This window comes from Amblyomma americanum, chromosome 2 (assembly GCF_052857255.1).
Source record: "Amblyomma americanum isolate KBUSLIRL-KWMA chromosome 2, ASM5285725v1, whole genome shotgun sequence".
Classification (NCBI taxonomy): domain Eukaryota; kingdom Metazoa; phylum Arthropoda; class Arachnida; order Ixodida; family Ixodidae; genus Amblyomma; species Amblyomma americanum.
In genome coordinates, this window is record NC_135498.1 from 80,514,389 (window position 1) to 80,541,944 (window position 27,556).

Here is a 27,556-nt window from a genome sequence, read left to right on the forward strand (position 1 = left end):
AGATTTTTTTTCCCCTCACACAGAAATAAAGAGAACATGATTTGTTATACGAAAATGTTTTCATTTCACTGAACTTCTTTTTTTTTGCATGATGTTATGTACATATTTCCATTCACTCTTCCAGACATTCATTGGCATGGTTATTTACAGATGACGAAGCCACTCCTTGCTTTGTGCAGCAGCTCCAGGTAGGTTTCCTGCAAGAGGCAAAAAACAAGGTTACCTCAACTGGCTCCCTCACACGCTAGAGTTTAGAATTTTTACAGTAGACTGACCAGCCTTCTGCGTGCCAATGAAGAAGTACTGTCCAATCTTATTTACGCCCACTGCTGGAAGACCAACTTCACCAAGCTTGATTTGCAGCAATCCATATTTGGATCTGCCAACCTTTTACCTTTAGCAGCAGTCATATCGCTAAAAAAAGCTCTCGCTATGCAGAACCTACTTGTCTAACATAGTTTGATGTGAATATATATATATATATATATATATATATATATATATATATATATATATATATATATATATATATATATATATATTTGCAACAGATCATGCGAGTGTGTTCATGAAGATTTATTCTTGTAAGGAAACTTTATTCCTGTGCCCTAGACAGCCATTCATAAATAAAACATAACCTATATTTGAGTGCATACACGTTTAAAATATCTGGACCCATGAAAGTGACAATGGATGGCCTTATTGCATCCCAGAATGTCTCAAGACTCGTTGCAAGAGAGCATTTCATCCTTACTCAAGGATAATGCATGGTTGAGAAACATCAATCTAGAAAAGCTGTGTTGTGGCCCTTACACCAACAATAGGTTGCTCTGTCCAAGATTACGAAGCACTGTCCTTTATCTCTTTATTTGCCACATACCCTTCAATGCGAGCTAAATCTAGCATTTCTACACACAGCAGCAAAGACATTTGACACAAAAGTGCCACAAAATTTTCCTTGCGGCCAACGCATGCATCCAAGAACTAAAAAAAAAAAATTAGAGCCCCTCTTGAGCTTGTGCATGCTCGAGCTAGAGAAATTTAGCACTTTTCAGCAACTAATCCAAATCCTTTACAGCAAGACTGTGCGCATGTTCTGATGTGCCGAACGCTGGCCCTTTCTTCAGTCCTGAAGGCGAAGAAGAGGCATACCAGTAAGTTCGGGTTAGGACAAAACATGTTGGCCATTCTAGAAAAAAAAAAAAAAAACAGGGCGATCAAACCCCCCCCCCCCCCTTTCCCACTGCCTGTGCAGTCTGAATTGAGAAGCTTTTACTATAACCGAAAAAAAATCCGAATTTCATCCTAGCCTTTCCATGCATGCTTGAATAGGTATATGTGGCTTATTTGACTATGCAAATAACATGGTGTTGTACCCCTGCCACACGGGCACTTTCGATCCTCATTGAGTCGATGCTCATCAAACTCTATGCATATCGACGGTTGTCACACGGCCACTTTCAAGCGCAATCGAGCTCGATCCTGCTTGATTCGATGACGATTCCTCGAGAGTGCTTGAGGTTCCAAACACTCTCGCTCTCATGAAGCTATAAAAATAAACAAGTTAACAATACTACAATTGTTGCTGTAATTGATTAAAATGTAAGACAACATTTTTCAGGTACTATGCCTGCTTATATGCAAGCATATGAAAATAATCTCTACACCACGCTCCAAGCTTCGCCGTCAGTGTAAAACAAAGATGGCGTCCTCCTGCTCGAGCGGAAGCTGTGGAGCGAGCGCGAGACAGCCGCTCTCATCGACTGCTGGCAGGACCGCCTAAATGATTTGCGGCGCCGGAAGAGAAACGCCGCAGTCTACGCAGAAATCGCGGAGGCATTGCGGACCCTCGGGTTTCATCACACAGCAGCAGAGGTGCGCCGCAAGTTTAGAAACCTGACGCAGATGTACAGATTTGGCTGACGCTTCCCCCGACTGCACAGTGTTGCCGGACATCGCCATGTTATGACTGTCGGCGGAACATTTGGCGCCACCTAGCACACATGATGGAAACTTCGCGTGCTCGAAAAATCTCGATGCAGATCGATTTCAATGAGGATCGAAATTGCCCGTGTGACGGGGGTATTAGATCTCGAGCAATGTGATTCACCTAGCATTAACTTTTGACGGTGGATGTACTTCTGCTCAATTTCTGACTGCGGTACTTCCTGATATTCAATATTGGTCCACTGAACCCTCCAACAATATGGTCAAAATGGCACTATGGTATCAAGGCCAACACAGCTGGGCACCATGCATTTGAAAATGTGCAAGAATAACCCTGGCAGCACATCCCAACGTCCCTCAATGTGAACAGATGTATTAGTTTCATTCGATTCAGCTATGGTTCACTGCACGAAGTCCTCGATTCACAGCGACCCCTGGACAACCCACCACCCTCAAAAATGAGCTACCGTATTAACACGATTATAAGTCAACCTGTTTTTCAAAATTTGAAAATCCGAAGTGGGGGAGGGGTTGACTTAAAATCAAAACCAAAGCATTGCACTACAAATAAAGCCAGACAAATGAGATATCGGGCATGCTACAGTGTGGCTGCATTTTTGCTGCGCAGCTCCATCGCATTGCTCTTGGTGCTGGCCTTAAGCAGCTGCTATGTCAACGCGCAGAACCCGGCATCCCCACCCCGTGTGCGGCGGCCGATGGTGGCTGTCGACAAGAACCAAACAGCCACCAGCCCACTCTCCACGCGTGGCCGCAGATTACGTCTGCTGATAAGCAGCGGCCCGATAACGCATTTGCGTTCTACGCTTAATAGGAGTCTTCCAAGTTTTTTGCTACATTGGCCACGAACTCGCCGTCGCACCGTACCACGTAACCAGCCACAGCGCCGCCACCTCGCCATCTGGCATGACGTCAAAGGAGAAGCTGCGCGCCACGCCGCTGGCCAACTAGCCAGACAACCAGACTAACCTGGACTTGCAATCAAGATTAACCAAGGCTAACAAGCTATGCCTTATACCCCTGTCACACTAGCAAATTTAATGTCGTTCCAATCGAATGTCATTCGGTGTCTTTCGGTGCTACACGGTACAAAATAATGTCATTCGAAAATGATGGCAGTGACGATCAGTGAAAAAAATATAGTACAATTCAAACACATCAACGCGCATAAAATATGTTACAAATTGTTGTGTAGTGTTCTAAGAGCGGGTGAGAGTAATAGTTATCCACGACAGCTACAAGTGTGAAGAAGTTCGCACCAAAATGAACATTTTTTAGCAGAACTAAATAAATACAATTTCTAACTTTGACAGTGTGCACACGATTTCTTCGCGTTGCTTGTTTCTGCTGCACGTATGGTGTCCAGAGTACACATTCGGTTCGACATCAAATGCGAATGAGTTTCGTGAACTCATTCGAACCTAATGACATTAAATGTTCCCGTGTAGCAGCAGATTAATCGCATTAGGTGCGAATGCCATTCGAAATGAATGACATTAAATTTGCTAGTGTGACAGGGGTATTAGCTCTTGCTACGTATATCCTGGCATAGCAAATTTTTTTTGTTTACTTTCAACCGCGCACTCAAGGGAGCGTCGATAGTTGATGGAACGGCCCATTTCAATCGCAGTGGCATCGCCACTCGGAACTGCAGCGGCGCCTGTGAGCGTTGCTAGCCGATGCCACTCGTGCGTAGTTTCTCTTTGGCTCTGACGCAATTGACTGCTGCTGGCCGCGTTTCACAAGTTTTTGATGTAGTGCTTCGTCATTTGTGCTCCAGTAAGCGACCGGCACTCGTTCACGGCTACATTCAAGATGGCTGTCATTCTTTACGCCAAAGAAACGAACTGTGCTCCAGGCCGCAAGTTCAATGGTCAGAACAGGTGATACAGGTGTGGCAGCTGCAGCGAGGCAAAATTGTCAGCTGTTCCACGCGATGTCGTGATATGGCTGTTTGCGAAGCGCGGGATTTCGCTGCACGACAACGTTAGGACGATGAACCATGCGACCACAGCAGTGATCGCGACGGCAGCACTAGTGAGGACGATGGCGCAAGTGTGGACGAGTAGACCAGTGACTAATACATTTTCGTTTTGGAATGTGCCCACGGAATGCACTCCCACACGCAGCAGCCGATAGCAGCTGGCGATAAGCGAAGGCCGCAGGGTAGTGCTATCGCGTTCTATTCTTGAAGGCCAAAATTAGACGACTTCCAAGTTTTTTTCAGATATGTGATGTGGGAGGTTGACTTACAATCGTGTAAATACGGTAACTGCAGTTGTAGCACACGGAACCACAGAACCAGCTAGCAAGGAAGTTGTGCACGTGCAGCTAACTGGGTCTGCACCGTGCCGGCATCAGCGGCACTTTTTCAGAACTGGTGTCGTGAACCATCACTGAATTGACTGCAGCTACTGTTAAATGGGATTTCTTGAAAACCTAGCTGCGACCATTACATCCGTGTGCCACCTTGTGTTGTCAAATTTACCGTATAAATTCGTGTAAGGCCAGCACTTTTTTTTTAATTCGGGCCTAATTTTGAAGGTGCAGCCCATACATGAAAAAAGAAAGCACAACCATATTTTTTTCTTCTCAATCATCCAGTAGAAAACAGAGTGTGGCCCATACTACAAATTGATTGAACACAGTTCGAGGATTTTGCTCAAATTGGTTGAGTTTGAAGTGAATAGGTACAGAGCCTCCAAATGCATATGAAAGTCCTAGCTCGGTGCAGAGCATGTCATTACCTTTCACCTCCTGGCTGTAATTGCTGTGCGATGGTTGCGGTTCTCCCGTGACCGCTCCTTCTTGGACGACGACCGGTGATGGCGATGATTGTGTTCACTGTGGCCAGAGGGTGATGACTTGTGGCGTGACGTCCGGTGGCTGCTCCCTGAGCTCTTCTTGCTGCTGTGCCTGTGCGACGGGGAGCGGCTGCGGGAACGTGACGAGGCACTCCGCTTGCGCTTGTGAGAGGTGTGCCGCTTGGAATTGGAGCTGTCTTTGGATCGCCCATCCTCCAGCTTGGACCTGCACAGCACAGGCATGGATGTCCAGACTAAGTGCATGCTCAATGGCAAGTTAAAAGGGGGAAGGTGGTCTTAAAGATATATTTTTTGATTAATGAACTCAAAATTATGAAATATTCAGGGAACGTATTTTTTGTGCTGATTGCAAATATATATAATAATATATATTTATATATATATATAGTAAGTCCTTGAGCACTTTTGTAATATGTTAGGCAACTTTTTGCCTAGAGCTTTCAAGAAATTTTGCTGCAGGGAACTTGCTAAAATAAATTACATACCGTATTTAAAACTGGCACACTACAATATATGTTCCCTGAAGATTTCGTAATTGTGACTCCTCTTTCCCCTGCTAAGAACACATCAGGGCTCAAAAGCAATCGAATGCAATGAACAACACTTATGAAGGGGCACATACATCGTCACAGTATTCGAATTAACAGGTGCGAGACCCTTTTGAGTAAAAATTAGCGAGCATGTGACACTATAGGCTTACACGGGCATTGGTATGCAGGACAGCGCCGGCAGCTGTAATTACCCGGACTTTCGTATTAACGAGCTTTTACAGTAGTAACAATGTAAGAACTGTAATTTTCTGAAAGTGATTCCCCTGGGTTTTGCACAAGGCTCACCGGTTTTTCACATGTCCACACATGGTGAAGCTTACTGTCACTACATTAACTCAACAACATGGTGGCAGCTGATGTACTTTCCAGTCACACCGGACCAGCCGTGTCATAATGAGGCATCTTTTGAATGCCATTCTGCAAGTTGTGGCATCTGTTTGAAAATTTCTTACCACCACACTAATCTTGACTCCTGATCTTCACCTAATGGCAGAAAACAATCTCTCAAATCTGCACATGACAAGACTGGAAAAAAAACTTAATTTTTCAATTTTTTTTTCATGTCTTCAATAAATGGAGCGCCAAGAAACTGCTATAGTGCACTACTACAACTGGTAGCACCCACCTGACGGGTGAGCTCAACCCTGAGCCAGACTCCTTGTAGCTCCGAGGTGGGGTGCGCCCTCGAGCAGGCTGGGGAGCTGCGAGCGCGGTAGGGCTGCCGCCGTTGCTTGAAGAACTCGAGTGCCCCTGGCGAGAGGTCTCCTTACGACTACGCACGGGGGACGGCGACGACGGACTTGCCTTCCGCTTGGCCCCGATTCCGGGAATGTAGTTGGAGGCAGTGCGGTCAACCCTGCGCAAGAGCACACAGGACACATGAGCTGCGTGTTCCATCAGCAATGCCATTCAACCTCGCCTCCAGGTTCCAAGACATCGTTTTGATCCCACTGGCTTTTTTCGCCCCTTCTGCCACATAGCATTGGACGCTCACGCATCGATGTGCTCACCTACTGTAATTGCTTACAGCACTGGTTCACTGTACAGCCAGGCATCTTAATTAGATTCAAGTGCTTTTTATGGCGCTGTATGTCTACATGCTCTTTTTTGCCTGCAAATCTGCTGGAGATCCCCCAAGTGTTTTTTAAAAAACACTGACAATCAGTGCAATTTAAGTGGCAGAGCATGCGTGAGCATCTGTGTTCCCCCAGATGGAGCTGCTGCTGACATGTCTAGACTGTACAAGCAGGTGGCGTGACCAAGTCCATCAATCATGACACGCTGCACCCCCTCTCCACTCTCCCAATCCAGAAATCAATTGCTACTCTCCCCACCCTCCGAATCTCAATAGCTACTGTGCTTTCCCTCTTGCCACTCATCGCCTCCTACCCTCTCCCCTGAAGTGGAGAGGGAATTTCACTCTCTCCACAGAGGCTCAAAAGCTAACACTGGACACTTTATGCCATAATGGGTGTTCTAATACGAATGCATTAAAACACAAGAACCCCAGCTCTAGGCTAGAACATGCTCATAGGGCTTATGCACTAATTTGCAACATAAGCACACCATGAGCACACCTTGTTGCTCTGCATTAACACTGCACAATGAAAAAAATGGGACATAAAACCCTGGCATGTGGCATACAACAAGGCAAATGGCAGGAAGCATAGAGACATTATGTATTTTAGTGTGCCGATTTCAAATATGCTGCCCATTTTTGTGTATATTGTCGTTTCTTATACATTCAAGAATTTCGGTAAAATTATTCTGACAACTTTTTGAAAAAATTGGCTACTCAATTCAAATATATTTTATCCCAGTGGATTCTACTATTATTAATGCTTGCAATAAGGGTACTTTCACTGTTTTAGCCCTTCTGCAACCAAAGTTACAATGTTTTGAAGTTCACATAAAAATGGCGAGGAAAAGGGTGATTTTTCTTTATGCTGTTTAATATTTTCACATTTTATTAACAGCACTGTTAATGGTTTTATTGCAATCTCCAATCATTCAGCTTTCAAATAAAACAAGAATGGTGAAAATCGTGCAAACCAAAGCCGGGAAAAGCTTGTCAGCAGTGTGTAGGGTGGTGCAGAAAATGAAACTGAGAAAAATGCAAAAAACGAAATGAAACATTTTGAAGCTGTGTAAGCACATTACAGTGCTTAATTTTCCAAAACAGCTTAGAAGGCCCATAGTGAATAGCCTGAATCACATTTTTGCCGTTGCTGCCGCTTAGCAAGCTGCAAAAATGATTTCGAGGGTGCACACTGTATTGTGAAGCAGTCTGCCAACCACGTCGCCACCAAATCTGCAACCACGTCGGTAGCTCCGCAGGCAATGGCGGGTTGGCGTCTACATTCTCGTTCGCCAGCGTCCACATCTTGCTCTAGGTTGCAGAAATTGCTGCCAAACTGGCGATTTTATCATCGGCATGCTTCGCAATCCTCGTGATCAGCTCTGGGCAGAAATATGTCTACTCTGACCCGCTGCTGCCAATCTCGCCCAAGCCCGCGATTTGCTCCGTGTCGAAGGCGGACGCCGAAGCTGGTAAAGAAGCGCTTATCACGATCGCCGAATTGCACTCCTGTGCATCGTTATTCCCTCTTCCGATCACTGCTTGTGACGTAAAACTATCCTCCGGCTCTCCGTCATCCGCTGCAGCCACGATGTGCACCGCGCTCAGAACGAACGCCGGAACGGCTGCCAAGGTCGCGTCCTCCGCCTGTCCATGCTCAGGCACTCCGCTGCTGCTGGTTGGCATCACTGCCGACAAACTTGTGTCTTCCACTGGCTTTCTGCGGCCTTTTTTACGTTTTTTCCCAAACTTATGCCCGCCGCAAACTTCCAATACGGTTTCACGCCACGGGTGTCCTTTTCAAAACGGCATCGCAAGACGAGCACGGAGCGTTCAAAAAAATAATGCACCAGCCAATGAGGCACTTGAATTTCGCCATGTGGTGTCCAACAGCCAACAGCATTGCCGTATTTTATATTTTGTTTTCTGTCTTTTTCTCGGCGACCAATCGCAGTAGTCCTTTCGTTCTGGCGGGAAAGAAAGCTGAGGCGTCGCTCTTTCAAACGAGACCAAAGTCGCCTAGCTGTGCCGACTACTTCTGACGCGACACGCGATGCAAAACAGGCCTTTTCTAACAGATTTTCACAAGCTCTCTTGTCAAAATTGCATCTTTGCATGTCAATTTCTCATTAACTACGCGGTATTCAGCCATGAAACTTGAAATTAAGGTGGAAAATGATGAGACGTATCGAACTATGACAACATTGAAAAGTTGATTTCTTCGCGATTTTTTGGTCCCTCCCTTAAGGGGGGACACGGGTCTTTGGGACCAAAAAATGATTAAAAAGTCGAATTTTTGAAAATGGCATTTTCGGAATGTACAACTATTAATTTCCAGTTTCACAATTTTTGTCTCCCAGAAATCAATATTTTTGCCGTATTATGAAATGTAAATCACCGCGTCACCCGATTTTGTGCATGAGCAGACGATAAAAACGGTGCATTTTCTACTCCGCGGAACGCTCGTCTTAGCGCGCTGATCGCAGCCATCTTGGTCTCGTTTGAAAGAAGAGTCTCTGCGCTTCAATTTCCTGCCGCTTGTGCTTGCATGCCCTGAATGGCCGCGGAGAAAAAGAAGCACAAACAACAAAGAAAGCGTGAGGTCCGATTCGCTGATATGAGCACGTGACTGAAACGAGCCCTCCCATTGGCGGATTCTCGCATGCTTCGTCTGCTAGGCTTGCTGCTGGTCGCTGGCAGACGCGTCCCCGGCGCCATTTTGTTGAAAGAAGCGAGACCGACGCACAACGATGTCGCCGATTAAATTCCACTCGCGGCACAAGTTCGGTCAAAGGAAAAGAAATAAGCGAGTCAACAACCTTCCTTCACGTCCTGCGTCATCGGAAAGCACCGATAATGCGCAAGAGCCAGCGGCCGGTGAAGAAGCGTCAGCGGACGTCGAAGTAAGCCTAACGAGCTCGGCGACAGCTACACACAGCGGCCGCATACGCTGCGACACCAGGATGCTACAGCGTTCGGAGTTGCTCGAAATCGAAGCAAAAGCTAAAGAAAAGCTACAAGCTCTGGATTCGACTTCAGCAACGCAGAGGAAACAGGATTTCATTGGCAACTGCGACGATCGCCTGCTTCGAGACGCCAACGGCAGTGTAGACGATATTGCGTTCACTGTTGTGAATCTGGAATCTTTCACCGAACTGTTGAGTGCCGTCAAGTGCAAGGTGTGTGGCGGAAACGTGGACGTTTCTAAAGGTGATCGTGAATACGGTTTAGCCGTGAGGCTCGCTCTCTTGTGCGTGAACTGCGACAAGATTTCATCTACGTGGAGTTCGCCGCGCGCTCAAGGGAGCCAAAAAATAAGCCCATTTACTGTGAATATTCTTGCTGCACGGGCAATGCAAAGTACGGGAAATCGGCAAACCGCACTGAACGATATCTTTGCAGTAATGAATATTTCCCATTTCCATAAAGGAAGCTTAAGATGCAGGGGTTGCAATGTTCAAGAGAGAATTCCCCTATCAGGCTTCAAAAATTAATGAATTTGCAAACTTTTGAATGCTTGACAAGCACATTTTGAACGTTGATGTTCAAAGATTCATTAAATTACACACATGGATAAAATGAAAAAAAATCTTCCCTGAACATTGCATTCTCTATTCATTAGGCAATGTAGCCATGCTTAAAAAATTAATTTTTGCCAAGCCATTTTCACTGTAAGGTACTAATTAATGACTCATTAATGTGATGTAACTTGGGTAATAACTAGCTTAGAAAAAAAAGAAAGCATATTTGAAATCAGCACAAGAAACTGGGCAAGGTAGTTAAATGTCATTATTATTGGCACAGAAATAATGAAAATAGCTTTAAGACCAGTGTCCCCCCTTAAGCTCTCTTCATTGTGTACAGCCTCCAGCTAATACAAGTTACACATTCTTAGTCCACTACAGTCGAACCCCGCTACAACGAACGTTTTCGCCCCGCTACAACGAACGTTTTCGCTTCAACGAAGTATTTCCAATTCCTTGTCAGCTCGCCATAGAAAGTAATGGAACAAAGTTCTCATCACAACTAACCATTTTTGGGGCACATTTCCGCTTCATTTCCGCTTCAAATTTTTGCTATGCAAAGCTGGGTTTAAAAATCGGTCTTACAATAAAACAATCATATCGGCGCCCATCTGTGTACTTCTGGTCCACGCTGCTTTGTTTCACTAAACTTTCGCTGGAACCAATTGATCCACTCATTCAAACGCACATGAAGACCGCCATTGCTTGGTGGTGATGACATCAGGATGGCTACCTTGCGTCACAGCGCAGGTGCAAGCTCCCGTTTTCTTCCAAGCAGAGCCACAACCAATCCATCGCCAAAGGATGCAGCAGCCTGGCAACACCAGCAGCGCGTTTGCCCATTTTTTTTTCACTCGTGCTTGTGCTCTGCAATCGACATGAGCATGGCAACTTTGTCTAGGAAGCGGAAGTTCCTTTCTCTTAAAGAGAAGGCACAAATTATCAGCGCGGCATCCAGCGGCAGGAAAAAGGGAGATGTTGCAGAGGAAGATGCACCAGCCCTGCCGTCTGGATTGCATGTGGACGCATTTGACACCATTTGTGCTTTCATTGGTGCGCATGACGACATCGCGATGCAGTTGTAGGCAGTGTGGAACTCGCACCACGACGCTCATGTCCACTAAAACGACGCAAGCCAAGATGACCGAATTTTTTGGAAATATTTTTGAACAGCGCAGTCAGATCTTACTTTTTTGGGCTGATTTCGCCACAACGGAATTTCCGCTTCAACAAAATTTTTCGCGCACCCCATGAATTTCGTTGTAGCAGGGTTCGACTGTATTCTGGTACCTTGCTGGCACAGTTCACTAACAGTTAGGAATCACTGCCGTGATCACGTACCTGGGACTTCGCTCAACTGCAGGCTTCGCCTCTTCCTTCTTTTTTGTTGCTGTTACTTCTTGAGTAGGTGACTGCCTAGGAGAGTCTGCAAAAAAAAAAAGGGAGGATTTACAAGAATGCACATCAAAATGTCAGACAACCAGACCATACCCAATGACAAAGACGTGTTAACAGTCTGAATTACTCTCACAACGTGCAGCACTGCGTTTTATTTCAACCAAAATGGCACACAGCAAGAGAACCAGTTGACACAATGCACACCGCGCTCCAGCCCTATCTCCGTGGTAGACACAGCTGTCTCTATAGATTTTGCTTGTATAGTCCATCATGTGGCACTACAGCAGAAGCTCGTTAATTCAATTCCATGGGGACGCTGACGCAGTTCAAATTATCTGAAGTTCAAGCTAACGAAACCAAACTGAATATGTGGTGCACTGCGATCGGGGAAACAGTCGGGGAGCGAGATTACTTGATTTCATCGAAAATATTCAGTCACCACCTTTTGCTTTTTTTTTTCTCGGAAGGCAACGTCCCAACACCTTCTGTTCTAAAGCCCAAACTTATCAGAAGACCTCTCCTTCGCCTTTAAAAGTTGAGAGGTAGGCAGCATCCAATGTGTTCCAACTTGTGCAGCGGAGGACCGCAACAGACTCTCGAAATCGAGCAGTGTTTAACCGCTGCGCGACTCCCGCTTTCCAACCAAAACGATAGCATGAACTCGACGACTCACACTTTCGAGTTGAGGAGGTTGCGAGACTGTTTAGGTGCACATACATTGCCAGATTTTCCAGCCTTCCGAGCCAAAGTCACAAACAGCGGAACCAATTACCGTAAAAACCCGCGTATATAATACGAGGTGAAGTTTTAGCGATGCAAGATGGAAAAGAAAGGTTTTACCCCCGTATAATATAAGTGATGAAAGCTCAGAGAAGACATTTATTCAAATCGCATCCCGCACTTCACTTCAATGACTTTCATCTTCAGTAGTGCTTTCTTCGAACATTTCGAGATGTCGCACTTCTTAAACGAACGATGCACAAGATCTTCTGGGATGGCCGGCCATGCATCCACGATCCATTTGCACAGTGTGGCTGGAGAAACCAGCTTCAGCCGCCCGGTTGGCATCACTGCAGGCTCACCTGAGCGCATCCACTATGCGTAGCACCGCTTGACTGCCTCCTTCAAGGGTTTGTTTACACAAACATCAAGGGGCTGTAGTTGTGACGTCATCCCACCCGGAATCACAACAAGTTCAGTGCCACAGTAGCGGCCTCTTCACCAAGTCGGCCAAATGGCAACGAAACGCACCCAGCACAAGAATGGACGGCAGAGGCAACAGTGCACCAGGCCGCCTACACCACACGGACTTAACCCAGTCCAAGACTAGATCCTCGTTCATCCACCCTTTCTCATGACATCTCACGATGACATTTTTCGGCAGCTCCTCACCTTTTGGCATTGTTTTCCTCTTGAAGATCACGTAAGGGGGGGGGGGGGGGGGGGGGAGCTTGCAGCCATCTGCCGTGCACAATAGCATGGCTGTAACTCGCATCTTCTCGTTGCCAGTGGACTGGACACTAGCTTGTTTAGACCCCTTCTCGTGCACAGTGAGGGGCGATGGCATGTCCAGGTAAACCGGCATCTGATCGGCATTGCCTATTTGGCCCAACAGAAAGTTCTTTGACTTGCGCAATGAAATAACATGGCACTGAAAACTCACAAGCAGCTCTTCGAACGCTTCAGGCAGTTTCTGTGAAATCGAGGTTCGCCGGGTAGCGAAAAGCCAGCACAGCACATGTAGCAATGGATCCAGTACTTGCTCGCTTTGAAGGCAGAGCACGGTATCCCTTTTTCTTTTGCAAGCTTTCTAGCTTTTGCCTGCATAAGCTCCATGCTCGCAGCTAGATGCGCGGCTCGCTGTTGCCGTACGAACTCCGTCACGCCAAAGTCAATTTCTGGGAATGCCTCATTCTACGAGCCACGAAAGCTTCGTCACGTTGCGCTGCACGCAAAAAGGGCTTCTTTCTGTCATCGCCATCCACGAATGCTTCCGCAAAAAGGGCTTCTTTCTGTCATAGCCATCCACGAATGCTTCCGCAAAAAGGGCTTCTTTCTGTCATCGCCATCCACGAATGCTTCCCTCGACGCCACCAAACTGCCTCCCAACCGCACTGTTGCCAATGTTCTCCGCAGCTAAAATCACTTTTCACCTGAAAGCAGCTGAGTACTGTTTTCGAGACCTTGACATCTTGCTCCCAAAAAAACATCCACTCCACGAAGCGTGGCTTACATGCGAGCAGTGTGTTGTCAACAGGCACACAGCAAACCCAACGGATCAAAAACAAAGAAACGACATCGAGATGTCGTTTGTCAAGTGTAGCGAAGCCAGGCCTAAGCCATGCCGCAATAACAAAACCAAAACTTCGAGCAACTTCGGAAATTTTTGTTCGGATCCGCAAATAATATGAGGCACAAATTTAGGACGTTAATTACGGGAAAAAACCTCGTCATTTTTGGAGTCATCCTGGTTCGATAACGCAGTGGTGTCGACTTCATGCATGGTTCCAATCGTCTCCTGAAGGACTTTAGCGCAAACAAATGCCGCAAGGATAACACTTCTAAATCACTGTACTGTGGTACACTGCGTACCGTATCTACACGATTGTAAGTCGACCCCCCCCCCCCCCCCCCCATCACATTTCCGAAAAATAAATTCCGAGGTTGTTTAAGCTTGGCCTTGAATAGTTGAACGCGATAGCATTATCCAGCGGCCGCAGTTTATAGCAAGCTGCTATCGGCTGCCACGTGCGGGCATGAGGCACATTCCAAAAATAAAAAGGATTAGTCCCTGGACTACTCGTCCTCACTAGCGCTGCCATCGTGATTGCTGCTGCGGTCCCACAGCACGTCGTTCTAACGTCGTCCAGCGAAATCCCGCACTTCGTAAACAGCCACATCACGACATCACGTGGAACAGCTGAAAATTTTCCTCGCTACAGCTGCCACACCTGTATCACCCGTTGCGAACGTCGAACTTGCGGCCCGGCGCGCGGCTGTTCGTTTCTTCGTCGTAAAAAATGGCAGCCATCTTGAATGTAGCCGTGAACGAGCGCCGGACGCTTGCCAGACCTGGAGCACAAATGATGATTGACGAAGCACTACATTAAAAACTTGTGAAACGCGGCCGGCAGTAGTCAAATGCGTCAGAGCCAAATAGAAACTATGCACGAATGGAGTCGGCTCTTCTGTCGGCAACCGACACGCCCCGGCACTGCTGCCGTTCCGAGGGGGGTGCCGCCTCGATTGGAACAGCGGCCCTTCCATCAACTATCAACACTCCCTTGAGTGCAGACAGCCCATTTAAAAGTAAAAAGAATACTTGTTGGACGCCTGAGCTTTCCGTAGAATGCGATTGCAATATCGGGCCGCCGCCGCTTATCAGCAACCGCAGTCAGCAGCCACGTGTGGGGGGAGTGGGGTGTCAGTTTGCTGTTTATCGATAGCCGCCATCGGCCGCCGCCCACACACGCAGGGAGGGGATGCCAGTTCTGCGCTTTAACATAGCAGCTGCTCAAGGCCAGCACCAAGAGCAATGCAACGAAGGCACGCACCAAAAATGCAACCATTCTGCAGCATGCCTGATATCTCATTTGTCTCGCCTTTACTTATAGTGTGCGTTTTCCATCATTCTGCGAGTTAAAACAGCCAACAACGCAGCAAAACGGCATCCTCGTATGCTCTTGTGCAGCTGAAATGCTGCGAGGCGCGGAATCCCTGGTCACTGAGTCGGTCACCGGCAGCACTCGCAGCGTCGCAGCACTAGGACTACCACAGTTGCCCGACTGAAAACGCATAAGCCACAAAATGACAGCCCCCATGAACCGTCGCAGTGTAAACAAATATCACGTGATGCAAACTGACCAATGATCGTGGCGGCGGCACAGAACAATAGGAGAAAAGAGTGCCGGTACTCTAAGTCTTTATTTAGTGACTCTAGTGCAAACCACGGCGGAGACAACGGCTGCTGTTGCAGTCGCATTATTATGTTTTTTCTATTTTTACGACTTAACATAACGGTGGTTTATTGAGACTGTTTGCAAGGCAATTTCAACTACATCTATTTCTCATTTTGGTTTCGTTCTGGAATCATCCTTTCGAGCCTTCATACTATAACTGCCTGTAATGAAAAATTGCAGAAATTTTATCAATTTCGCTCTACCCAAGTTTAACTGCATAGCCTACCCAGTAAAATGCCGCACGCAGACCAGACATCGCAGCTTGCTGCGGTGACTCGGGCTGCTGACGTCGTGTCCCGGCATGACCTACTTGATGCAGTGCGGGACCGCGCAGTGGCCCAGGGACCCAGCTGGGTCTAAAACTCACTTGCTCAATAAAGTTTTTCTGTCTGTCTGTCAGTCTAAATTTAGTCCAGTCCGCCATGCGGTGCAAAATGAGAGGTGTTCCACTGTAGAAGTGTACGAGCCAGAGCAAGCACAAAGGACAACAGAAAGCCACTCACTGTTTCTGGAACTTGGTGAAAAGCTCGCACCATTGCCAAGGATAGGTGTACTGATCCCCGATGCCATCTTGGCTCGCAGCTTGGCTTCCAGGTGCGCCTTCTTAAGTTCTTCAATCTTCTTCTCCAGGGCATCGGGATCAGGCTGATAAAGCAAGAGGCAAGATCACGAAATCAACAAAATGAAAAAAAAATGAAGATGGGCAGTGGCACCTAGATTGCAAAACAATCCCAGTTGAACCTCGTTATAGTGAAAAGGTAAAAATTGCAAAATCCTTCGATACAGCCCTAATTTGTAATATAAAATTTCATCAAAAACGCGCAACAGTAGCGCAGTTTAGTTAGTGAAGGGGCAATAGCTCAGGTGATCCTCACTGGAGAAACCGAGAGACCTTTCTAGAAGAGGCTGCAAAAAACAGCACCACCAACCCGCAACAGCAGAAAGTGACATGCCAACTAGGGCAGCTTCCCTGCACCACAGCTGCGTCGCATGCAAAACGGTGCGTCCGAGTGAACGCTATCGCAGTTTTCACCACCTCCGTGGCAGCTGACATAAGCATAGGATGATTACTGCAAGGCTGCAACCGTCCATGCCACTGCATCCGGGGTGCTGTCAACAGGTGCGGGAGTCATAAAAGGCTGCTGACCACCTGGCTACCAACCCTCTATGCCGCTGTATCTTCCATGGCACTGTTGGTGAGTGCGAGATACTTACACTAAGGATAACAGCATGAATTGCAGCGCCACCGCCAATCACTTGTGTAGTGCAGTGAAGCCTTGATGCCTGCCATCAGAGCAAGCACTACTTGGTGCCCGGGAATTCAATATATTCAAGAGGAGTTCGATACTATAGCCAATTTGTAATATCAGTGTTTGTTATACCGAGGTTAGACTATACCAGCCAGGCAAGAGCCCCCAGACAAAGAAAGCCTTTTCGCAATAAAACCCAAACAACATATGCAACCCTGCAGCCATACAATATTTTGTCCCAAGCAATGCGCAGAACTCGCAAATTGGCTGGAACGCCCATTAACTTCCCATCCAATCCTCTACAGAGCAGACAACTTGCCAACTGTCCAAGAAGTCTATTCTACTTTCATTTGCAAACACGAACTCATCTGCCTGGGCATTTTTCTAATCTATGAAAACGCGCAAGTTAGAGTAATGTCGCAAGCAGAAGAGCTTGGCACAGAAGCCGTCTGATGGAGTTGGGGAACAAAGCACATTTGCTATCACGGCGGGGCCATGCAACACTCTTAGAAGCTCTACTGGCACAGCTAGTCAAGAAGGAAAACAAAGCAGGAGACACAGCACCAGCCCGCAAAGAGCAATCCTTTTAAAATTTCAAATTGAATGCTTAGCATCTAGGGCATCTTAAGACTTGTTCAAGGAATGTTAGCAGCAACAGTGTTTGGTAAAACTGGGTGGTGGTTAAATGGGGGGTATAAAATCAAGCTGCAGAATTTAGGCTCCAGATGCCTTCTTTCAAAAACCTAACAGCCGTGGTCAGACGCTACTTTATGCAGACGGCAGTTCACACACTGTACCTGGGCTGTTACGCCAACTTAAACTCCTTGAGACACTGATCTCTTGATAGACTCAAAGTGCTTGCCAATTGACTGACACAGCAGAATCAGTTGCGGCTCTCAGGTTCAATGAAACCGCAGTGGTGCATTCGCACTGTATGTACCCACGGGATAGAAACAACAAATACTGCCGTTGCAAGAACCACTTGCCTTCAACCTATAACATATCCAGTAAGACTGCGATAATTCAAACTTGATTCATTCGAAATACCAGAAAGTTCCACAGTCCCGTAATTTGCAGCATAAACTTTACTGTTTAATTCAAGCCAGCAGCCTGCACAGGCTCAACTAGTTTTAAGAGCTAGGGTGCTATGAGGGAGCGGCCGAGTTCGCCACAAAATCAGGAACACCAGAGTACAAACAGTAATGCAGTGTAACACCGCTTATAATTGCCATGACCCAACTCTTCAATACTTTAATTAACAGATTAGCACGCGGCACGGAGACATCAAGCTGACAGCTCCCTTTCTAGAAGCGTATGCACCTTAGAGCTGAGTCGCGCCACTAACAGACCGTACCCGACCTTTGGCGCCACCATCGCACACTGTGAGGCGAAAGGCGAAGAGGCTAGTCAGTAACTGCGCAACATCAAGAGAAATACGCAACTATATTCTGCGGACGCCGAAACCAGCCCGACAATTTCGGGCAACCAGCAATGATGAGTCTAAACTATCTCCCACTGTAGGCGTAGTTAATCGTTAAATGCGTCGACCGCAGCTTTATTTAACGAAATGGTAATAATGCTAATGTGCTGCAAACAGTTGAGCAACATTTTGCGCTTGACTTTGTTTTTCTTATATTTCGGATCATTCAGAAACTCGATTAATCCGTATATTGTACACTATCCAATGGGCTTGAATTTAACAAGGTCCTACTGTATCTAGGTAGATATAAAATTTTCTCATTAGCAAGATGACCTAGTCTCTGGTCGCTAGTTTCGAACGTAGACACAACCAGGGCAACACCCAGGTCGCTTCAATGCAACAAACTATCGTTCTAGGATTGGCTCACCTGCCATAGTGCTGATTACCGAGGTCTATCCACTGCCGGAGACCACAGAGGAAGAAAATTTTAAAAATATAGTCACCATATCGAGCACGTTACGGTAGCGGCATATACCCAATTTCATGGCTGGTCCAGCAATGCTTTTGACAGCAGCTGAGCATCACATCCACTTCCACTACTTCAGCTAATCGGCAAGCAATTTGACGGACCTATCACTCAAGGAATCAAAGTTAGAATACGCGGGCCCTTCTGCCTCAAGCCAGGCCAAGTTCATGCAAAACCTTGTAATCCACTACGCTTCCAGTGAATCCTTTACCTTTCTGGTATAGATGCTAAGTACCCTCCGGCAGGTGTCCTGAATGTCTTCCTCAGTGACGCTGAACACGGCATACCAGGGGGGGCTGGTGGGGAGTGGTATCTGGAACAAATGCAACGTCTTAGGCCTGAAGCTCAAAGGCACACTCAAACAAGTTGTCCTCGCCACAACAGCGAATTCAGCAAGGAAGCTAGCCTTACCTGCAGCAGCCTTGCACTGAGGTAAATGCAGGCGCACGCTATCGTCTCTGGACTGTACCGCACAAAGATGTCGGTGCGCAGGCTGTCGTTCATGTAGTTCCTGCATGCAACAAAACAGGAAGACAGGGAGGATTGTCAGCCAAAGGGGGGCTCAAGAGCTGCTCTTCACATCACCTAGGAGCAAGGAAACACCGAGTGCCTGCACAGGACAGTGTACCGAGAAGGAGCTCTTGATAAATGCTTCGATCGAGGTCTCACTTTTGTTTTGCCAAGAGATGATTGCGCCCTTCTAAGAGGTGCGACAGTGACATATTTACAGATTCGTCCAGAAGGAGCCGGGCAAACGATACCAGCACGCTGCAAAAACAAAGAAGGAGCCATTGAGATGGTCACCCACCTTTCAAGCTTGCGCAACACCACACACAAATGCCAAATGAGAGAGGCGAAGACGACGGTGCTTCGGTCACAGTGCACGAGTGTCCAGCGCTGAGCCCCAGTCCATTCAGTCAGTCCGTTGGGCTAAGTCAAAGGCCAAGTCCAATCAGTCAGTCCATCAGGCTAAGCCAAAGGAAGACTTGCATCAACACCACCACAGATTTCTCCCCCTAGGTTCCCCATGGAGCACACTGCAAAAGTTCCTGCCAGTGACCACACCACCCAGCAAGCGCTTCCTGTGCTTCAAGTAGAGCCCCCACCCAGAAACCCATCCCATGCTTTCGCAAAAAAAGGGAGTGCGTGCATACCTGGAGAGCCAGATGGGGACTCTCCCGTCAGCACGTTTTCCTTTGGTGGTTGGCCGCCGTGGCTGCGCCACTTGCCATTGCCAAGCATGCCAGTGGCCACTCAAGAGTCCATCCAACAGTCCAGCGATGACGGCGGCGACATCGCAGGGTCCAACGCCCGACGACCACGAACTGTCCGTGCACAACATCTCGTCGAGGAGAGGGCGCGCCAGATGGAAAGAGGCACAGCAGGTGGCATCACAAAACATCACGTGGCCCGCTCCTTTGCACCGCCACGGGAGGGCAGCAAAGGGAGGGGGCCACGATCGAAGAAAGGGCGCCTAGTTTTCTCTTCTCGCGTGCAGTCAGTGTCCCGGTGCAGCTGACACCGGCACCAAGAGTGCACGGCTAGCAGGATGGGGCGTTCGCGAACACGCACAGAGCAGCACATCGGAGTAGCCTCTCCGGAATGCTTCCCCAAGGGAAGCTTCCCAGAAGGCAAAAAAGCGTTCCAAATCCACTGTGGCAACAGAATTCCTCCAGTGTGCGGGCTATTCTCTCTTCGTGAGCGCCCCATTCATCACAAAGTTCTCAGCACACAGCAATCACATTAGGCCAAATCTTCCAATCCTGCCAACTCTCAGCCAAATACGTCACTTCACCAATGTACGAATATATACCATGCCAGACAATAACCATTGCAATGTACCAGCCACATTATCTCTTCAATGCAAAGTCCCCGGTCGAAATGACTGTGACAATCTCCAGGAAAAGGTCAAGCATGACACGCAAGGTGCTTACAACCTGCAACACTGGTACATGCCAATGCACCAACTAAGGAAGCTATCTCAGGGTAATACAGGCGAGGAAACCAGCTATCCCCCCGTTTCTCTACTTCACTTCAGCAAAGCATTACTGCAGCTGTGAAAATAGAGCCAATTCTTCTTAAATTTCTTTACCAAGGACTGCATTCACACATTACTTCACATTACATCAGCAGCCTTGAGATCCTGTTCACCACTTACAAGCTAACAACACAACAAGGGCCCCTTGCAAGAAATGCGGGGAATGCAACATAAACTCTCCAGAGCTCCCCCAAGCACTGAAAACTTTAAACAACAAAACAAAATGAGGACAATGCAGTCTGTTACAAAAAGCCTCCTTTTACGTTACCTAGGCAAGCTATAGCTCTTCTCGCCATGTTAAAACAGCATTCTAAGATGGATTTCCATCATGACTGCCTACAAGGGAAGTTGGCGAGAAAGACATTGGTGGGAGGAGGCAGTGAGCACAAAAGAGGGAGAGGCTTTGTGGAAAAGAGCAACAAACAAGAGAGAGAGTGAGGAGGAAGAGGACGCTTGGGCGGCAGTAGCAGAGAGGCCAACAAACGCACACCAGGCACAGGGGCGGCGGGCCCGAATGCGAGGGGTTGGGGGGCCCGGTCCACTGGCCGTGTGTCCTGCCCGGATGGGGAGGAGGAGGAAGCACCACCCGCGCTGTGTGAGTGCCAGGCATTCTCTCTCTCTTCCCAGGGTTGGGCACGACGCTGGCAGGGTGGCTCAGGTATCGCACCTACTTACCACCTCAGTCAGCTCACCTAAGCTCTGTTAGGTGAAAACCCAGAAGTCACCCCATTAATCACATGAGTCTCCACAGCGGGCCGCAGCGCGCATGCACAACACACACAAAGGCACAGAGATACAAAACAAAAATATATCAAAACAGCAAGTCATGTTTCTTTTGCACATCTATTTCTTTTTTGTTTTTGACAAAAAAATACAAGAGAGGGGCACTTTTTTTTCACAAGAGGATGACAGCCATAACATCCAGAACCTCATATTATCACTCTTAACAGTGCAGTACAGAATGTAATTTCTTTTCCCTCCCTTTGCTACATGCACAAAGCACTCCTGATGGACATACAACACAAACGTAATCGCGTGACAAATGTTCAACAATCTTCAGTGCACACTCTACAGATACAATAGGCACAGAACTTGAAAAGCACAGCACTAAGTTCAGCTGCTTAAGTCATGGATGATGACATTGAAGTAAAAACATTCCTAATAGCATGCAGCCAACATCAGTCTGCAACTAAGAAAAACTGCAAACAAACTGCTGCAGTAAGCTGTCCAGGTACTTTCAACACTAGTCAGCAAACAGACTGTCATGGCGGTGTTAGGTCTGGGTCCTAAACCACTGGCAGACAATACCACAGCTCCCTAACAGGCGAACAGAAAGAGCAGATCTGGCGCTCACTATTGTAATGTTGCTTACCTAGCTTATTCAGGGAGGCCCGCTCAATGAGGGAAGCACACACGTACGCACGCAAAGTGAGAGCTCGAACGCTTGCAGCACGCCTTCTCAGTACACTTCAAAGCCGTGAAATGTGCACGAGCGCGTGACAGCCATAATCGGGTGCACTGTGTGCCCTCTCCAGACTTCGCCATCATGGTAGACGGTTGCCCAGCCACACAAAAAAGCAGGCCAACCATCGAAAAGAGAGGGTTTTTCTCTTTTCGGTCAAATCGCACTCAGGGGCAACATTTCACGGCTTTCTCTGCCACAATGCATCAGGTGGAAACAGCACACTCAAGTGCAAAGGAAGGCTTTTAAAAGGCACACAACAAAGAGGAAGAGATGTGCGATGCTTACCATGATGACTGCATCAACTTCGTATTCTTCTCACACTCCAACACTTGCAACAACGTGACAATAATCTGAAACATCCCAAACAAACGAGTTATAGACAGCTCCAGAGCCGCTGGCGACGGCTTCAACCGCACGTTTTCACCAGGGGAATGGGCTTCTCTGGGAACCTGTCAACAAACCTACCATGTTTAGCTACACTTAAGCGCCTCCTCCAATGCAATTTTTTTCTTCTAATGGGCAACAGGAGCAGGTAGCCACCACAAAAAGAGCACTGCAAGCCCACAAATTTTTAATCTTTTCATTATGCAAGATGTGCTTACATTTTTTACAATACATATATCAGCTACACACCTTGTAAATCAACCCATAAAGTTGTCCCAAGTACACCATCCATATGTTTCGGGCCTAAGACGCTATTCTGTCCCAGCAGTCTTTATGGTAATGCAATAGGGCCAGTCATCATGAGGTACTTCTCCATTCTCTAGAAGTTCAAAGCAAAGAATGAACTCTGGAATACCAAGTCCTCAGCCATGTTTTACTCACGCTTAAACAGCAGAACTTCAGCCAGAATTACAATCTTTACTCCTGATCAGTCGGCAAGCTTAATTATAGTTAAACATGGTAGCAGTGCTGTGGACACTAAGCCGAGCAATGCAAGCTACTGGACAAAATGTCGGGGAGAAGCACACACACACATACATATACACAGAAGCCAGGAAAGATCGGAAAGAGCAAGATGCAGAAAGCGAGACGGCCTCACACATGCTGACAAAGCTGAATCAGCATACGGCCGTCCTCACACAACTCCTTGACGCCTTCGTGTTTGAACCCGCAGGCCGGCGAATTCCTATAGCAAGGGTAGAAGACAAACCCTGCAATGGCTCCCTGCCACTAGAATTCAATGAACAGGCCGCTGGTCATAGCGTGACCTGCCTGCCTCACAATGAGAAGATGGCACCTTAAGTCATGGAAAGCTTTAAATCAGAAGCAGGGAAGAACAATCTGCAGTACACTCTGCATAAAACCTGCCAGGATTGGATCTGTGTTGACTAAAAAATGGGTGTAAACTACTGTTTTAAAAAAATTGTTCTGACGAGCCCCAGCATTACTGTGTTGCGGAGCTCAAGCTGATATGCCAACGAGCTGCTAAACAAATGGAATGCAGTGCGAACGATCATAATGCCCACAAGGCTGTCTATACACTGTGCAAACAAGTTAAAATATGCTTTCGGGAGCTGCTATGCAAACAAAGAGTCAGCCTCACCTTGTGTGGGTGCTTGACATGGACGCAGAAGCCAAGCTCTTTTAGCACCCTTCTCTCAGCTTTTATGACTTGGTTCTTGAGGTTAATGTAATTCTGATCTAGAATTAGTGGTTGGATGGTTCTGTTAAGAAAAAACAAAAAAACAACAGCCACATATGCATTAGAGAAACTCAGCAGAATTCATTTCTCTTGGCAGTGGAAAGCCATATGGCACGGCACACAGACATGCCCCGGATACCTTACCCACTCCAGGGAATGTTACACGACATACTAAGTGACCACCACAATACCTAATCCAAACTTCCTGATCACCCAGAACAAAAAATGAAAGAGGAGAACAATAATCTCGAAAAAGCACCTCAAGTACTGCTTATACAGGCCGCTCCTAATGTAAATGTTTTAAACTAGCCAACTCACTGCAATGCTCTTCATGTTTCAAGTGTAAACAGACCAGTACGAACTGGCTCAATTTTGGCTCACAGACCAAACAGAGAACTTTGTTGTGCACAGTGCTCATTTTTGTTTTTATTTTTCTCACTTATCCGCAGTGTCAATCAAAATTCGATGTCCTTGTGCAGCACAGAAACTCTCCCTTCTCGAAGCCACCAGGGCAGCAAAGTGAAACCCTATCATCATCTGTCTCAGGGTAAAGCTTTGAAAGCAAAACAATAGAAGCTTCTCCTCTTTACATCGTCCCCTGAAAGGCTTCACAATTATGTAATCTTAAGACAGCCCACACGATCGATGGATCATCGCTTTGACTTTTGTATCGGGCAGAAGCTTGTGCCACCTAGCTAATGATTTCCTCATTTTTTTTTCTATTCAACTTTTAAAATGTCTAATTTGACTATCTGTTTTTTTTTTCCCCAAATTCATTCAACATAGCATCACTGTTACTCACTTTCCACTCTTCATTTGCTTGATGTGATGAAAGACGTTGATCACGTCCCGGCCTCTTCGAGGCGCTTCTTCGATCTTTGACGCAAGCGTTATGCAAGCCATGGCCACAATCTGGGGAATAAAAACAAAATTATCAGAAAGGCGACAATTACCCGGGAGCGAAGCGAATGCAAATGCGCAACGAAACCACTACGCATCGCGCTTTGAACTAGCAGCAAGCAACGACACTCGGCTAGGTGACAATGAGCGCGTAAATGAAAAAAAAAAAAAACGCTGCATACGCGTATCTTACCTCCATGCTGTGGCGGACGAACGACTTGGAAAAATAGAACCTATGAAATAGCACTTGACCGGTCGCCATTGCAACCTGGAAAAAAAAAAAAAGTGCGATAAAAATTCGTTATCGTACTGTGCTAACGCAAACGTGAAACGAGTTATCAGAATCGCAGCTACTGCGACGAAATTCGCGGCGTACGCAAGAAAGAAAATACGTGGACCTAGAACTCCACTGAAATCGTATGCGAATCGTCTTCCAGCCACATATCAGCGTTAACTCGACAACGGCCGGATTGCAGCACAGCTGTTGACGGGAAATAACAGGGCCAATGTCCGAAGCGGAAGCACGGCTGCACAACAGCAGTACTCCATTGGCACGACGGTCCCATACAAGAATGTTCCCCGAAGAACCCCAGCAACAGGGCATGCACAACACGCTGTCCTCTTTATTAAAGCACGAAAATGCGACAGTACGAACCACGCTGCGATACGCGAACACAGCCCCCGCGTTCGCGCAGGGATTCCCACCACGTCTTCCGCACAAGGAAGACAGCGACCCACTAGCAATGCGAGGTCGCAGTACCACGAACAGTTAGGCTTAGCGCAAACATTGCGAATAAGCACGTTTACCGGCGTACAACGAGTGAAACACGTTCGTCAGCTGCAACTACTTTGAGCAGAGCTTACAAAACACAGTACGCGGTCAAGAATACAGAAGCACTGTTACCTGAGGCAGCCGCAGCAGCTTCCCGGACGTTTGAATGAGCTCACATCCCAGTATCCGCAGATCGGTCTCGCTGTTACTGTCCAATCCATCCACGATCGAGGGAGTTGAGAGCAGCCTTTCCGGTGGCAATATGCAGTTCTCTAATAACAAAATAACTTTGCCGTGTTTCGGTTTAGCACCGTCCACATTATTTTGCGAACCCATAACCGCCATCTTCTGCAACACCGCCGATCCGGCCGATCACTCCGGTCTCTCCGGTGATGGTCGATGGATATCGCTCCGCCGTGACGTAGTACACTTGGCTAAGGCTTTTATCGATTTATTCGGCGCCTCCTTTTAACCGTGTTACAAAACCAACGTGAAGATGTCGTTCCTGCCTGCTTTTCAGGCATTACGCCTTAACTAATAACATCTCTGAGTGAAAATACGGAACTATTTTTTTTAGAGTGAGTCACGCCGACGCGGCGGTGCAACGGTGTTGTGACGTCCTTCGTGCCGTCGACTCGCATTTCCATTCCCCCTAGGAAACGTTTCCGTAACGTTTTCGCATTCTTTCGCAACCTTTGGCCAGGTGAATTAGCCGCGGTTAGATCTTTTTTTTCATAGTTCGCTTACACGAAAAGAGAACTCTCAGTGTGCTTGCTAAACGCTGGGTTCTGGAATCATCACTGCATGCGAAGTGAGCCTAGAATGCCGAAATTTTTGGAAAGTAGGACGCGAGTGGGCGAGTTTCTCTCCGCATAATTGCTTCCTCAATATGCCTGAACAATACGATGCGACTGTGTTAAAAGGACAATAATGTGCGCACTGGAACAGCTACACTGATACTGAAAAATTATTTCTGGATTAACTTCTTTCGTGCAAGCCAACTGAAGATTGTTTTTTTTTTTTTTTTGCGTGGCATCGCACTGTGTGGTTGCCTAGACAACCGAGTAGCGTGACATAGCGCTCTTGTATACGCTTTAGTCAAATGCCGAATAAAATGGTTATAGGAGAGAGAGCAGCGTCCTCTAGTAAGTTTGAAACTCGTCGACTGTTTTACAAAATTGACTTCCAGTGTGCATTCGAATCTAGCACAGTGATAGCTCTTCTCATTAAGTCCATTGTGCACTATTCCCACGAGGTATATCAAGCCCATGGTATTTCTTACTATTCATAATTAGAAACATGATCAAGCCCATGTGTAAAGCCATCGCGATGATAAAGCATGAATACAGGACAGGTTAGATGAATTCAATGAGGCTGTTGCCCCGACCTCTGTCAGCTGCAGAGGGTCAGTCACCTGCGCAAATGTGCGTGTTCACATAGCGTCTAGTTGCGAAACTATGCCCAAATTCACAACCGCATCAATTAGTGCATAGCGGTGAGCAGGTTTATATCAGATATTGTTTGTAGTGCTAATGCATTCAAACAAAGCTGACACATTGGCTATTTCAGCTTGTGGGCAAGTTTGTCCATAGCTTCAAAGAAAAACAAATTGTGCAAACATAACAGGCGAACATAGGTGACGAGGCAGACAGGGCATGCATAGTCCACTGCACGTCCAGCCTGTCCGCCTCCTGTGTATTTTATGTTTGTGCAATTTGCTTTTGATGGAAAGCGATGCTCTTCAATCTCCATCCTGCTAACCTGTCATTTTCTCATAATTTCATATAATACTAGCTCATTGTCACAAGAACCTATCATATGATGCACCATTCTTTCCCAACAAATGTGGGTATGAACAGAACAAACTTGGAGCGAGAATGAAAAGCACCGCATATCGCTACTTTACAGCAGGTTTGCAGGTCAAAAATTAAAAGGCTGTATTTGCAATTTGAGTCTGTCTTCCTTTCTCACTACTAAGACCCCAGTAGTGCAGTCTATTATCATCTCTGAAAAATTAAGCCATTGGAACTTTGATGCACAAGAGTGCGCTCATGAGCACCATAAGGACACTATCTTTGTACCATTTCTACATGCACCTACCATGCGTTGAAGCACACAAGTACTTCGCACAATCTCCCAAATATGAAAACTGGCTGCACTGTGACTGCATAGATAGTCACATGATGCAAGCAGATAAGCTAACTCAACAAATATTGTAAATTTAAGGGTTTAACATATTG

General features: G+C 46.9%; 1 protein-coding gene across 1 annotated transcript; it reads right to left on the minus strand.

The window, feature by feature from the left end:
- Positions 1-40: 40 nt before the first annotated feature.
- Positions 41-25,717, minus strand: LOC144121496 (cyclin-L1-like). The gene is made up of 12 exons (XM_077654726.1): positions 25,449-25,717; positions 24,738-24,812; positions 24,447-24,556; positions 23,546-23,666; positions 22,285-22,349; positions 18,908-19,007; positions 18,708-18,809; positions 15,804-15,945; positions 11,285-11,369; positions 5,967-6,197; positions 4,713-4,995; positions 41-197 (listed from the first exon to the last, which is right to left on the minus strand). The coding sequence occupies exons 1-11, from the start codon at positions 25,659-25,661 to the stop codon at positions 4,716-4,718; spliced, it is 1,524 nt and encodes a 507-aa protein (XP_077510852.1). The 5' UTR covers positions 25,662-25,717; the 3' UTR covers positions 41-197; positions 4,713-4,715.
- Positions 25,718-27,556: the final 1,839 nt, after the last annotated feature.